General features: G+C 39.6%; 1 protein-coding gene across 5 annotated transcripts in view; it reads right to left on the bottom strand.

Moving 5' to 3' along the window:
* The window catches only part of nej (CREB binding protein nejire), a 36,581-nt gene that overhangs the window by 1,455 nt on the left and 19,785 nt on the right, over positions 1-15,341 (bottom strand). For 4 of the 5 annotated variants that reach the window (XM_074111555.1, XM_074111559.1, XM_074111558.1 and 1 more), the window contains exons 16-21: positions 15,058-15,201; positions 14,187-14,660; positions 13,539-13,772; positions 4,086-4,880; positions 2,476-2,688; positions 641-958 (exon numbers count right to left, since the gene is read on the bottom strand). In XM_074111555.1, coding sequence (XP_073967656.1) covers positions 641-958; positions 2,476-2,688; positions 4,086-4,880; positions 13,539-13,772; positions 14,187-14,660; positions 15,058-15,201 — 2,178 coding nt within the window. The remainder of the gene's footprint in view (positions 1-640; positions 959-2,475; positions 2,689-4,085; positions 4,881-13,538; positions 13,773-14,186; positions 14,661-15,057; positions 15,202-15,341) is intronic. The other variant, XM_074111556.1, reaches the window with a different exon arrangement.

The raw sequence follows: 15,341 nt of genomic DNA, 5'->3' as shown, positions 1-15,341 counted from the left end.
GGCAAAAAAGAAAGTTGAGTGAAACATTTTTAAGACCAATTAATTTAGTCAACTAGACGATTATTTATTGCCAACATAAAAAAAAAACACTTTATTAATTAGTTTTTCCTAATCCGACGATATCTTCGCCGCTTATGCATCGATTTCGTTCCATAGACTTTTTCAATTCAATAGTGTCTGCCTCAATGGTAGTCCTCATACATTTTTTCAAGAAAATCGGTTCATAATTATGATTTTATTGACATGGTGATTTATACCAATTTAGATTTGTATTTTCACGGTTTTTTTTTATTCAACTGGATGGCAAACGAGCAAGTGGGTCTCCTGATGGCAAGAGATCACCAACGCCCATAAGCATCTGCAACACCAGGGGTATTACAGATGCGTTGCCAACCAAGAGGCCAAAGATGGGATACCTCAAGTGCAAGTAATTTCACCGGCTGTCTTACTCTCCACGCCGAAACACAACAGTGCAAGCACTGCTGCTGCTGCTGGGGTTTGATCTAAAACTGGCCCTATATAGACATAAAATACAGGGTAGACAATATGCGGTCTTATACTTTAAAAGTACTTACTTTACTTCCAGACAATTGGGTACAAGAACATACAATTATGTCAAAAGTAGGTGATCATAGCATACCTGTCTTTGTTTGATGAATGCCGCCATGAGAGGCGGATTCGACTTGAGTATCTGCAGTATCTCTTGTTGCTGGTTGTGCGAGGTCGGTGACCGCAGCGTGGCCATGAGCTGTTGCAAGGCCTTCTGGTGCATAGGCGGCGCCCCGGCCCCGGCTGCGCCCACTCCGCCGACGCCGCCGACGTTGCTGACGCCACCGACGACGCCAACCGGTCTCTGCTGTTGTTGCTGCTGCTGTTGTTGTTGCTGCTGCTGCTGTTGTTGCTGCTGCTGCTGCTGCTGCTGTTGTTGTTGTTGTTGTTGCTGCTGTTGTTGTTGCTGCTAAACAATTATTCCAGGTTAGTTGTCGTACTTAAGTGTGTTTACATGATTTATGGCTAGTTTCGTCACTTATTGATAGATTTTAAGAACAGATACCTGTGCTGCTGTCTGGGTCCTTTCGGCCGAATTACAAGTCCTGATAGTCCGGTTAATCAAACCAACAGGAAAGAAAAGTTCATGTAGTCCGATCGGTAGGACAAAGGCAGTAGGACCACGTGGTCAAAGGATAATAAAATCGAACTCACATGAAATTTAACAAGTGGTGAAACAGGTATTGGTATATATTCTAGATTAATTTTAGAGCACGTTTGTCTAGGCCAAAATAGACTAGATGGTCTAGGATGGCGGATGTCCTACGGCTGCCGATGATGATGTTGGTGTCATACTGTATGTAGCAGCTGCTGCTGCTGCCGCTGACGTGAGAGCGCCAGTTTGCATACTTTTCGCTAGTCATACCGTAATGTTTGTCCGAATCAGCGTGTCATAATTTTTTCCCCACTGAAACCCTAATTTTTAAGGTTAGGTTTGTTTTATAACAATTCTGTACAATCATTAGATTCAGAGAAGAGTTAAGGCGCGGCCACATGCAAATCGCTAGACGCTCGTTTCCAACGTCAAAACTGGTCATGTGGAATATAGCGATAAAGCTGAAAATGTTGAGCTTTATCGCTGGAAAAAAAAAACCTCTTCAACTTCGGCAAAAACACTGTTTTTTTTTTCATTCAATACAATTTCTTTTATTTGTACTACTACTGCCACGACTGCTACTAAATGAGATTAAGAAACCAGCTTTCAAGACCAAGATCATTCCTGCAAGCAGCAATCTTGTCGCTGCTGCTTAACGCTACTTTTTTGAGTCGCGGAAAATTCAAAATCACATTAATAATAATAATAATAAAGATTTTTATTTCCGACAACTACGAGGTCCATAATTGTTAATATACAGTCAAAACTTAATAATAATAACTAAGGTTAGTTTAGTTGGTGTTTAAACGGGGTCACGTGACCAGATTTATCGCTGCAAACGAGCGACGAGCGACTGCATGTGGCCGCACCTTTATGACAAACGATCATTCTGACAAACATTACATGTCGTACCTTCAGCGGCGGCTGCTGCTACTGCTAATGATGCTGCTGTTGCACCTGTAGCGCCTGCTGCTGCTGTCTGCTACGTACTTGCATCGGCGGCCTTAGCTGAGCTGATGATGATGATGGTGATGTGTTACCTGCAGCGGCGGCCTTAGCTGATGACGATGATGTTGATGTCGTACCTGGAGCGGCGGCCTTAGCTGATGACGATGATGTTGATGTCGTACCTGGAGCGGCGGCCTTAGCTGATGATGATGATGGTGATGGTGATGTGTTACCTGCAGCGGCGGCCTTAGCTGATGACGATGATGTTGATGTCGTACCTGGAGCGGCGGCCTTAGCTGATGACGATGATGTTGATGTCGTACCTGGAGCGGCGGCCTTAGCTGATGCTGATGCTGATGATGGTGGTGATGGTGATGTGTTACCTGCAGCGGCGGCTGCGGCGGCAGGTGCGGGTGGTGCGGGTGGTGCAGCGCGTGCGCGTGGTGCAGATGCGGCTGCGGCAGGCGCGCGTGCAGCGGCGCGTGGTGCAGCGGCGGCGGCGCGCGGTACCGTGCCGCCCACTCCGCGCCGCGCGCGCTCGCCGCCGACTGCTTGCCGTAAGACGGGGCCTGCTGCCGTGCCGCCTCCTCTTGCACCTGACAACACCGACACTCTGTTAGGCTACTGACAGTACACGGAAACACCATGACATACAGGTGGAAAACGTTACAGTACTAACGCGCCAAGTAAAAAAATGTAGCGAAAAAAAACAAGTTAACACGGAGACCTTTCGCTCGCACCTAGTGTTCGCTCAGTCAATTATAAGGGTGAAAAATCGATTTCTGATCATCATCCGTGTTAAACATAGATATAGTTTATTACGTTAGAATTAAACGACAGATGAACCGCTACATCTTTAATGGTAACCGGTACAAAATAAAAAAAAATGTAATGAGTCATTCAACTTTTCAGTTTTTATTGTCCCGTAACTTAGGAGACATCAATGATACACTTCTTTAAAAAAAAAAGGTGTGCAATTAATAATATTAGCATAGTAAAATAGAACAAGTATGCTCACTCGGACCCTTTCGGAGACTTAACTGCCTACTCCGGCGCGGACACTTAGGGTTGTCGATGTCTATTTTAGATTAATTAATTAACTACCGGCAAATAATTTTAGTATGAAAGTTAAATTGAAATTGTCTAATATCTGTGTCTAGAGAAGCAAGATTCTTTGCCGCTCTATTATCATTATTATACTAAATTTTAAAAATATTATTTATAAATTCGCCGAAGTGGTGATGGCGACTGTGTACATAATATTCATGTTCCTACACATAATACTATAACTATATTGTTTATAGGTAGGTAGGTATATATTATTTTTTGTGTCCTTGCACGAAACTATCACACTACACTTATATACTACTAAGTACGCGAACGTAAAAGGTAATCATCTCGCAAAGCGAGCGCAAGACGAGCGAGCAAAAATCGAAACGTACGGCACCGACGGCAGCGCAGCCTTGACTAAAGAAAACCTAATCCTCCTTAAATTATCAGTGTGTGCGTGCGGCGGGTGCGTTCTTACCGGCGCCAACCGGCGCGCACACATTTAAGCCGCGCGATGTACTTTTGTTCGTAGTGCAGTAGTGCGTAGCATGCTCAGGCAGGAGATGAGCCATGAAGGAATTGCCTTAAAACTCCTCACTTTAAGTCGATTTGTACCCCATACAATCATACTTTTAATAAGTAACTCAGAAGACGTTACCATGGCAACTAGCAGCAGCTACACCAAAAAGTAGATTGACCCTAATGTATTATTGACTTATTATAGACCCAGATGAAGAGAGAATTTCTCGACGACTGGCCTGAGATTATTTATTTTATTTTAATTATTGGTTTGCTAACAGATATAACACCATTAAAATAGCAGAAAGTAACAATAGAAACATAGAAGTAAGAATAGTAGCAGAGTGTCGTGACTTCTTTGGATCGAGTGAAATGGAGGACATAGGAGCAACCCAGGCTAGATAATAACGATGGTAGTACTAACCTGTTGCAAAGCCTTCTGCACGTTGTGTGGTAGGGCATGTGGCGCCGGCTTGGATGCGGGCGGCGAGCCGAGCGCGGGCTGCGGCGGCGGGCTGGGCCCGGCGGGCGGCATGCCGCGCGTGTTCATGGCGGCCATGCGCCGGCGCAGCAGCTGCTGCTGCTGCACCCTCTGCTGCACCTGCTGCTGCTTCAGCTTCTGCTTGATGCTGGAGCAGAACGGCACCGAGCACTTGGTCTCCTGGCAGTGCTTCGCGTGGTAGCAGCACAGCGCGATCAGCTGCTTGCATATGGGACAGTCGCCCTTGGTCTTGCGCTTGCATATCTTGGTGTGGGCGACGACGCGCTTCATCTTCTGGCAGGACGGGAGGCGGCAGTTCGCGTCGCGGCACTGGCACGCGTGCACCAGGGACTGTATGCAGCGCTGGATGGACAGTTTGCGGGCTTCTTGCGGGTTGGCCTGTTTCATGTCGCCGGGGGAAGCGCCGACGTCTAGATCTAGGCCGAGCTTCTCCATCTTGTGCGGATGGCCTTCCTTGTCGTAGCAAGGTACGCAGAGATCAAAGTCGTCGCAGACGGTGCAGTGGTAGCGCGTCTCGACGTGGGACTTGCAACTGTTACAGGTGTAGACGAACTTGTCCTGTCCCTGGTTGTGCAGTTCGTATAGCATGCAGAGAGTAGAGAAGCGCGCGCGCCGTGTGGACGAGAACTCGTAGTGGCGGTCGCGCGCCATCGTCAGGAACGCGTCGCGGCCGTCCATCAGGTCGCAGTTTACCAGAGTGTCCGGGTCCGCAATCGGCTGCAACAACAAAACAAAAATTCAATACTCGACTTTGCAACACCGTTCACATATTAAGTAAGTGGAGCCGAGTTCTCGCATACACGTCCATTTGGACTTGATCCAAGTGAGGCAAGTTAAACAAAATCTGGTGAAAAATTACGATAAACCAAGAACCTACGTAGCGCACAACGATGTCGGAAAAAAATGCGGGAAAGAACCGAGCCGAGATTATAATTCAATTGGCCTTCAAGTAGATTAAAAAAAAGAGATATCTGTCCACTATTGTAGTCTTAAACTGTAATAACATACACAAATTATAAAAACAAACCTTATTTTTATCTTTCTTTGTTGATTATAACCAGAGATAGGCGATACGGTGTATCCTATATTTTTTTTATGTGAATCTACAACGGCAGCAAATATTCATAATCAGTTTTGATTATGAATACATAATAATAGAAAATATAATATTATAATAGGTGGCCATCTATAAATTACGTCACAAATTTAAGAAAGCAAAATATTTGCGATTTTCATAATCGTGACAATGAGCAGGGGGGATGGGGAATAAAATGATTGAAATGAATGTGACCATGATAAAACTGTGATTCATTTTGTTAGCGTTTCTAAATTCGCGGGGCCTGAAAAAGGTTAAATCACGTCCATACGACTTCAAAAGAAAGATCAGATCAGTATGCCGTTTTAACACTAGAGACCCAAAATTAAAGCGCATTTAGTTTATAACGCAGAATTTTCCAATGGCAATATTATTTAAGAATCTACAAAAGAGCATAGATCCTTACGGATAAAGTACTTCATTCAATGAAAGAATATGTAATTTTAATTGTTGTTTCCAACTTGTATTACCTATTTAATCTCGGTTTAAAAATTAATGACGCACACACAAGTTTTATTTCAGCTAATAGAATCCTTTTAAAATTTAAGATAATATCTGCATGCCAACGTATTTGGTTAGATATGTCACTAGAAGGACATTAGCACTATTAAAAACAATTTTACAATATGTAAAGTTAGCTTAACAAAAAAAAAAGGTAGTAGTAGTAGTTTATTTTGATAAACTATTTTTCATTCCAAATCGACACGAAGCTGGGAAACCCGCGGCATATCGTCACTGCTTTGGAAGCTCCATCGTCAAGTCAACAATATTGACCCTTGAAATTACTTGCATTAAGTTTAGAAAAATTATCATTCATTATAAATTCAGGTGCATACGAGTTTAATTTAAAAGTAGTGACGATACCTCTCCATACAAGAATAATGATTGGGATTATTGACCTTCAGTTGCAACTAAATTTACAATCACTGTTTAAAACATTGTATTTTTTCTTTAAATTATATCTTTAACCCTGCAGTGGATAATTGCAACATGTTAATATTAAACACACGAGAAATGTGGTGCAATTTATTTCATTAAGATTCCCATTTGCGCTTCTTTAGGTTTATATCAAACGGTCAGAAAGGGAACAAGTACTAGTCAGTTGTTTAGAGTAATCACTTTTTTTTTACTATGGAATTTGAGGTATTAACATGAAAAATGCTCACTTTATCGGTATCCATAACCTCGGGCGCTTTTACTGGTGTTAAAGTCTCGGCGGCCGGTTCACAGGAACACATCCGTCGACATAGCAGACATTTTATTGGGGCGGTTATCCAATCAAAGTAGCTCTGATTCAACTCATGCGATGGTGCTGACGGATGACACGAGCAGGTTTCACGGCAAACTAGGCAAGTTACTTTGAGACAAGCGAACAAAGAACGCAAACTGTCGATGTTTGAATTTTTCAGTACCCATGTTTTCGGGTGCTATCGGCGGTGGGCACGAGTGGCACGACATGGTTAGACACGTCTCAACGCTATCTTGACCGTAGACACAGTGAGAGGGGCAGCAGGAAAACTGCGCTTTTATACGCGGAGCTGAGTGTTGACGGAGTGGGGTTTTAAGATTTATCGGATGATTCGTTAAAACGTGTCTTTGTTTTGAAGGTGTTTTTGATTAATTTTTATACACAAATAAAGGCTAAGGACAAAAATATTTTTCTTTAACAATGTGCCCTTTATAGAAGATTTTAATCACACTGAAATAATATTTCTATTAGAATGTCCATTGTAAACAAGTCCCTAACTTCCTTTGACAATTTAACACAGTTTATTTAATCAATCATGGTATTATTTCAATAGGATTGGATGTGGAGCCAAATTTTAAAACTAGTACAAAACTAAATAACAGCAGATTATCTAGTTACTACAAAACGAAATTTCTAAAGTTAAATTTTTGTGCGTTGTGTTTCGACTAAGTTTTCTATTTACAGGGTTATGAATAAATAAAACTATCATTTCTTTACAGCCTTTCTAACGTGGCGGAGCAAAAAATTTACATTAAGTGAAGCAAACATTTATGACATGAATTAGGATTAAGCCAAACTTGTCATAATCGTGGCTAAAAAAATCAAAAAACCAGACTGCCTTAACAAAAACTTTAAATAAAAATTAAAAAAGAAAAAGTCTCGGTTAGAACTTAGTAACTTAACCTTCAACAGTCGGGACGCAAATAGGTACTGGGATTTTTTTAAATCTTTGATCAGTTAAAAAAGTCCCAGTAATGGATCCCTATTACTAGGACTTCTTATTTCCTTTTTAGCTTTTATTTGAAGTTTTTTTAAGGCAATTGGTTTTTTGATATTTGTTATTTCATAATTTTTTTATGTTCCTGTGAAAATGGTAGGCCTGGTATAAAATAATATACATATATGTATGTTATCTGGGATGGACTAATTATTAGCTTTCATTTGATTTCTTTTTTTTTTCGCGGACGCCATCTTGAAATACTATATGTGACTCGGCAGTTTCGACGAATCTGACCCATATGTTATGATACCTCATATGTTGAAAACCGTCCAGCCGCTAAGACTATAGAAATAAATAGACTTACGAACGCTTGAAAAACATAACCCTCCTTCGGGCAGTCGGATAAAAACTAGGGAAATCCGTACGCTTTGCGACTGTATATCAACGAATAAATCAGGAAGCATAACGCAGAACCAATTCCACACAAAAAGTGGCCATACCTTAAACCAAAACGACTTATGATTCAAATACGAATCAATTTCAAGGTTGCAAATAGACGTGCTTGTTGATTGGTTAAAATTCAGAAACAAAGCAGGGATTGGTTGGCTCGCGTGACGCAATGTAAGATGCACAAACTACATAGACAACTGGCGTTCAGACGGATCACTTCTTACATTTAACGTTTCAATGACGTGTCATATTCATATATTGATAATGACAGTTTGTTTTTTAAGCGACTTCAAGGAAAAGGAGGGGGTTATCAATTCGGTTGTATTTTTTTGGCTGTTACCCCAGAACTTAAGTCATTTAAGACGAGTACTGCCTTTTCGCAACGCAACGTTTGGCAACCTGTTTCATTTCGCAACTTTTCATTTCGCAAACTCTAAAACTGTAAATATTTCAGGGCCATCGTGTAGAAAGAACCCTTTAGGTTAGGTTAGGCTAGTTTTATAAAAATCCTGAAATATTTAGTTTCAGAAATATCAAACAGTTGGGAAATGAAAAGTTGCGAAATGAAACAGGTTGCCAAACGGTATTCGCCGAAACATTAGTAAACCCATTTAAGAACCGATTTGAAAAAAAAAAACTTTTGTATAGGAATACCTCTAATTAAGTCCCATAAGCACAAAATCAGTATCAGATGATTAGATTCTAAGGAAATCGAGGAACTCTTCTAATATTGTAGAAACACCTATGGTAATTTGGATATATTTAGTAGTAACTCGTGCATTAGCTCTTGAACATCATCATTTGATGAAGTGGAACTAATGATAGACAAGTGAAGACCACAGTTGACCACCGGAGTTAGGAACTACTCAATAACAAGTATTTCACGGGTTGAATTTCAATTATTTTAACACAGTTGCTAAGCAATTTATGCTCCTCGTAATGCATATGGTGAAATGGAACGGGTGGTGAAGCACCAGGACTCTTGAATAATGAACGTCTCTGCATCGTAAAAAGCAATCTTTCGTAAAAGGTGATGAGCTGTTGATATTAACATATTGTATCTTACATTATTCACGCTAAAAATCGTAAAAAATATAAAGACTGATTGTACCTATTGTTTGGGCGATACAGGAAAGAAGAAAGTATGAAGAGGGGTGAGGAAACTGTCATTTACATTATGTGAGCCATAGACCACAGACTTGATTTTGCATAATACTGACCATCTCCAACTGATAATGTACCTATTTGAACATTTTTGAATACAAAACTAATTTTACGACTATTTACTTGTGGAAAGTGATCCCTGGACATTTTGATTTTGCATTGTTCCTAGCTGTTCACAATCAAAAATACGAAATAAACTAACGTGACTAAACTTGCAAAATATTATGTCAGTCAAAATTAAATGACGCGCATGCGCACTGCGCACCTTAGTGCAGGACACGCTTAGGACACGGTATGCATGCTTATAGCGCAGTTACAATTCTTGAATTATTATTTGTTCGTAGCTGTATATAAAAAAACTGAGTGTATGAAGGTTATCGGTTACGTTATACAAATAATAGCGAACATGCGTTTTATCAGATATCGTCGCGTGGATCCACTATCGTGGTGTTGTTTTATTATTGTAGTGCATTAAAACATACTCGTCGTTAAATTGTCAATAAGGAACAAAAAATTTTGCCATATCTTATAAATGCTTAGTCTGTACATCGAGTTTACAGGTTAATAAAAGTTGATTATGTTTTATAGTTTTTATGACCATTCCTGCTTAGTCTGTACTGAGTTTACATCTTATTTTGAGATGACAATTACATTCCTGTTTATTTGGTCTGGGGATCTCGAGAACGGCTCTAACGATTTCGATGAAATTTGCCATGCGAAGTTTTTCGAGGGCGTACAATCGTTGTAGCTTGGTCTTATCTCTGAGAAAACTGAATTTGCCAACACTACCACAATAGATATGATTCCTTTGCCTTTTTCACCAGAAAAAGGAGCTCTCATAAATTTGACAACTTCTACGTCAGCTTTACGTGATCTTTTTTTTAAATAGAGACTAGACAAAAGTAATGGATGTATTGTGTGGTAGTTTTGGAGTTATGCCCTTTTAGAATAAGCACATCTTAAAAAATTTGTAATAAATCAATTAATAATCGTAGCAAAATTTTCAAAATATCAGCGTCTTTCTCTTTCCAACCAGAATACAGAGAACGAATCAAATTATAGTCTTAGAAATATGAAATCTTGTCAATTGGTCATATCAAAGCCAAAGTTCAAGTCATCCAAATTTACATACATCGTCTATTGGTTTGATTGTGAATGAACAACAAAAAGATACTGTCCATATTCAGGTTTTATCATACCACGTTTTTTTTATATAAAGGTCTCTAACCGAAAATCGATAAGGGAAATCTTTCCTACATATATCAGTTTCAGTTTAGTTTAATAAAAACCTGTGAAAATTAAAAATTTAGAGATATTTTTGTCCACGAAAATTTTGTTGGTCACAAAGAAAAATAATCCATATAAAGATGCAATCAACTCTTTGAACGCCACTGTCGCATACAAAGTCATGATAATGCCGAAGGCGAAATTAGACTTTGACCATACACACCTAACGGTGGTCGCCGTTGCACGTTGTTGCGAACGGGTCGATGGCGTTGTAGGTACGACAGCTCTTGACAACTTTAGGCGTCGCGGGCGCTCATACAGTTTAACCTGTTTGAGTGGTAATGTTGATACCTCTCCCTCATAGCAAGTGAGTTAGTTATTCCTAATAACTTATTAGAAAACATCGCAGTTTAACAGATTTATGTAATATTAACAATAACAATTTTAAAAGAAAGAAAGACATAATTTCTACACCACACCACCATTTTTTTTTAGCAAACCGTATTATGTCCTGCGGGAAGACCTGAGCGCTTTTCAGCTCGATTGGCTGTGCATGCCCAGGATAGGGAAGAGTGGCGAAAGAAAGGGGAGGCCTTTGCCCAGCAGTGGGACACGATACGGACTACACCACCACTAACCAGGCTTTAATACTGGGAGCTTGGTGAAAGTAATCGCGGACTACATTAGGGTAAATCGTTAATTACTGGCCACCTTATACTAAAAACGGCTGGTTGAAGGGTGGCCAGCAATTGACACCTTATACTAAAAATTAACTCTGTTTATCCTCCTGAGTCCTGACATTTTTTAACAAACTTAGTGCTTATGACTTAGACGTGGTTGAATTGCTGTTATTTTGGTCATTTTTTTCAAAATTCTTAGAATTCTTTATTCATTGAACAATTTGTACTTTATAAAGTACCTACATTCGGCCGTTATTCTTAGTGTTAATTGAGCCTTTATGAAGTACGCGAGGACTTAGGAGGATATAGATGACTAGAAATTATTTTTTCTCAAAAATGACCGTAAAATTTGACATTATTCTTTACATATCAGAAGGTGAAGTGGATAGTTTATGGTCAGCGAAAAATTAAAAACCGGCCAAGAGCGTGTCGGACACGCCCAAGATAGGGTTCCGTAGCCATTACGAAATAATTAAGTAATATTTTTCTAAGGATTTCGTATTTTATACGGAATCTTCCAAGTTTAGGTATATTTTATAGGTAAATTTCCACCCACTGGTTTAGATTTTAGAGGGGGGGGGGGGGGGGACGCTCGATTTTAATGAAAATTTGCACTTTAAAGTTGAATATTTCGCAAACAAATCACTGAATCTAAAAATCGTCTTCACAAATCCCAAATGGTATATCCCTATATGGTTGGATGAGAAAAATAAACACCCCCACTTTAAGTCTATGAGAGGTACCCTAAAAAAAATTTTTTTTAAGTTTTTTATTGTACCATTTTGTCGGCATAGTTTATGTATATATCCGTGCAAAATTACAGCTTTCTAGCATTGATAGTCCCTGAGCAAAGCAGCGGACGGACGGAGAGACAGACAGCCAGACATGGCGAAACTATAAGGGTTCCGTTTTTGGCATTTTGGCTCCGGAACCCTAAAAGGTACAAAAAGATTGCAGGCGCGCTAGCTCGACAATAAGTTATTATTGTCGAGTCACCATTTTTTTTTTAATTTAAAAAGGCCATGGAAATGTTGGCACAAATCGCCAGCAACAAGCCAAGCCAAGTCAAGCCAAGTCGTGTACAGCCAAGTCTAATGGCCGGTATCAGATATTTTGTTGGAACTCCGGACTTTTTTTATTGGGTCTGAAACAACTTGTGGTGTTTTTGGTGGAAAAATACACCTGCAGTTTATTTTTAATGAGAAAAGGCGGGAAAGCATAAGAAAAATATTGGAATAAAAAAAGCTCGTCCGTTTAATACTCACACTCAGCCAGCAGTTGCCTACTTCCAGGCCACGACCATAATTTACTATGCCTTTCGAACCCAGCCGAGTATGAAAATAGAATTCAAATGTAAGAATTATAACAGTGGACCTTATGTATGTACAATCCATGTCAAATTCAATCGTATCGGCTGGGTTCGAAAGGGCTATTCGTGTAAGGTGGCCAGTTATTAAATGGTGACCAATAATTGTCGATTTACCCTACTTCGAAAATATAATGACTTTATGGTCAATATGATTAAAAAAATCGACTTACACAGAGAAGAGCATGATGCTAAGAGTTTATTAAAGCTTGCATACGGTTTTACAAAAGATATGACACAGAAAATACTTCCTGGTTTGTTTTGTAGAATATTTATCATATAGTTGCCGTCCTGGTCTTCAATGATCATGGCTTTAGTTTATATGCTGGTCGTGTAGATTCAGTTTCAGTTATCAGCCTTAAATAACGCCTAAATACCGCGTAAACATCCTGTTTCTGATATAGATTTCTTGATGGTTTAATTTCAAGGACTACATATTGCAGAAAACAAAATGTATATTTTTTTACATATGCATAATAAATGAGATGCTAGGGTAAAACGGCCCAAAGGATAATAAATGGAATTTTCCAGATATATTGCAAATATCTGATTATGTCGAAAACTGTAAAATTGCAAATATTTGTTTTTATCTAAGTGACTTCCCCAACCATATTGCATAATATCCATGTAGATAATTTTAAAAAAGTTGAATATCACTAGGATCAATCCATTGGAACAATTGTGGGTCTATTTTTTTATAATATTAAATAATTTCGGCATATTTTTAGTGCTGCAGTGTTGTTCTTATTTGTCGTTATGCTGTTGAAGAAGGATACATAATGTAAATAAGTATTTTTAACAAAAAAATGTAATTTTTTGCTGACAATACTTGCATTGGCATCCAACCTGCATATGCATACCAATTTTCAAGTGAATCCGACCACTAATAGTGTATCAAAATGAACTTGCAAGATCTGAAGCAAACAAACAAATGTACACGAAGTTAAATAAAAGCATGTAGAAAGAGACTACAATGTAAAGTAAACAATACGTTTACGTCAAAATTTTCGTAATATCGATGTATATTAACATTGTCGCCGTCTAAATTCATAAAAATTGGTATCGTTATATGTGTTATCGGCGTTACAGATAAAGCTCAAAATGCAGCAACAACTTTTTTAAACTTAGGCAAGTTTGCTGCGCCTCGACACATTTACTCGAGTGGGTGATACTATACATTAGTAATTGATATGTTAGACTCACCGCTAAGCTGGCAGCAGACTGAGCGGAATGTAGCCTTATGACGAAGAACACCTCCTTATGTTTCTCCATGGTGGCGAATATCTTTGCACTGAGGTCGCTGCCCTGTTGCTGATCGCTCTGCTTCTTACTGTTCTTTCTCTGCGCGGCTTTGGACTTGTTTGACTTCTTTGCCTTCTTTTGTCCCTTTTTCTTGCCGTCGGGTCCTTGCTCGTTGTCCTCCGACGACTGGAATATCTAGAAATGGTGTATATTGTCAAGGTGGGGGTGACGCTTTAAACATTGAAGCGGAAAAAAGCAATTGACCAGGTTAGAAAAACTAGGGCGCGTAGCTGTTAGACACATTTTTTTTACTATATCTAAATTTGACTTTTTAAAGTGTGTGGTAGGTAATATGGTGGTTCAGATGTTTTTAGTACCCAATGCCACTCCGATCGAAATAAAAAACGCAAGAACAAAATTCTGATAATAATTGCATCAATGTAAGGGTAAGCAAGCATAATATTTTTATCTCACATGGTCCGAAAAGCGGTGATGTAATCAAACAACAAAAAGCTTTGTATATTACTCTTCAAATAAATTAAGAGCTCGCGTCGGGTCTAGTTTCTTGGTTGAAAAAAAAAAACAGAAGCGCAAATAAACAACTCTTACCACTGCTTCGGCTGCTTCGGCCTGCTTCCTTTTCTCCTCCTCCTCCTGATCTAACTCTTTGATGGATTCCTCTAGCACATTGGGCCAAAAGTCTCCCTCAAAGTAGGGCAGTTCCGCTGCCGACGAGATGTTATCCTCCATAGCTTGCTTAAGAATATCCTTGTAGTCTAAAATTATTCTCTCTATGATGCCTTTGTCTAACATCTTCTTGTACCACTCTTGTAGTCGTTTAGGTTTGGGTATTTTTTGTTCAGGCGGATGGCAGTGAAATATGTAGTCGTCGCCTTCGGAGGGTGGGCAGGCCCATATGTGGGCCATGGTGTACCCGAGCTGTTTGGCGTAGTCGAGGTACCCTAGGAGTATCTCGTGGTACACAGCAGTACGGTACTGCTGCGGGTTGAAGAAATGCACGGAATCTAGGTACGCAATGTACACGCGCCGCGTGTTCGGGGACGGACTTTCACTGCCGTACTCCTGCAAAACAAAGGAAACGGTTCTCTAATGAGTCATTAAGAAACATTATTATTTTTACCCTAGTGAACTATTATGTCAATACCTCATAAATATTATGAACTGGAAAGTTTGAGTCTATCACGAAACTACTGAACGGATTTTGATAGTCACAATCATCTATACATACATTCATCTGTCCATCCACACTTTCACATTTATAAATCCAATTAATATTATAATAATAATGAATTACTTACTTAATTACTTAATATAATTATAAAACAAAAATGCAGGTGGGCAGGCCATATAATTTACATTGTCGAATAAATACTATACTAGCTTATGGAAAATTTATATCAAAACCGTTCGACAGTTCTTATACATCCACAAAGTTTAGCGTTAATCGTCAATGGGTTACCTGAACGTGCATGCCAAAGAAGCAGACGTCGACGCCGTCGACTTCTTCGAACGCGAAGAGCGCCTTGGCGCGGTAAGGGAACTCTGGATGCAGCTCGCCAGACTCCACGAAGCGAGACCGCATGCCCGGCTTGACTTCCACCATCTGAAGACCACATTTAACATTAATAAATGGTAATGTAATAAAATTCCTTGGGTTACTTCAGACTCATTACTTAACACATTGGCTGCTCAGCTCACAATACACCTAAGTTTTGCTTCCACGCCCCATAAAAATTTTTCAGC

The sequence above is a fragment of the Choristoneura fumiferana genome, chromosome 2, assembly GCF_025370935.1.
Source record: "Choristoneura fumiferana chromosome 2, NRCan_CFum_1, whole genome shotgun sequence".
NCBI lineage: Eukaryota > Metazoa > Arthropoda > Insecta > Lepidoptera > Tortricidae > Choristoneura > Choristoneura fumiferana.
The sequence above is the reverse complement of the archived record's forward strand: the minus strand, read 5'-3'. Positions and strand labels throughout refer to the sequence as shown.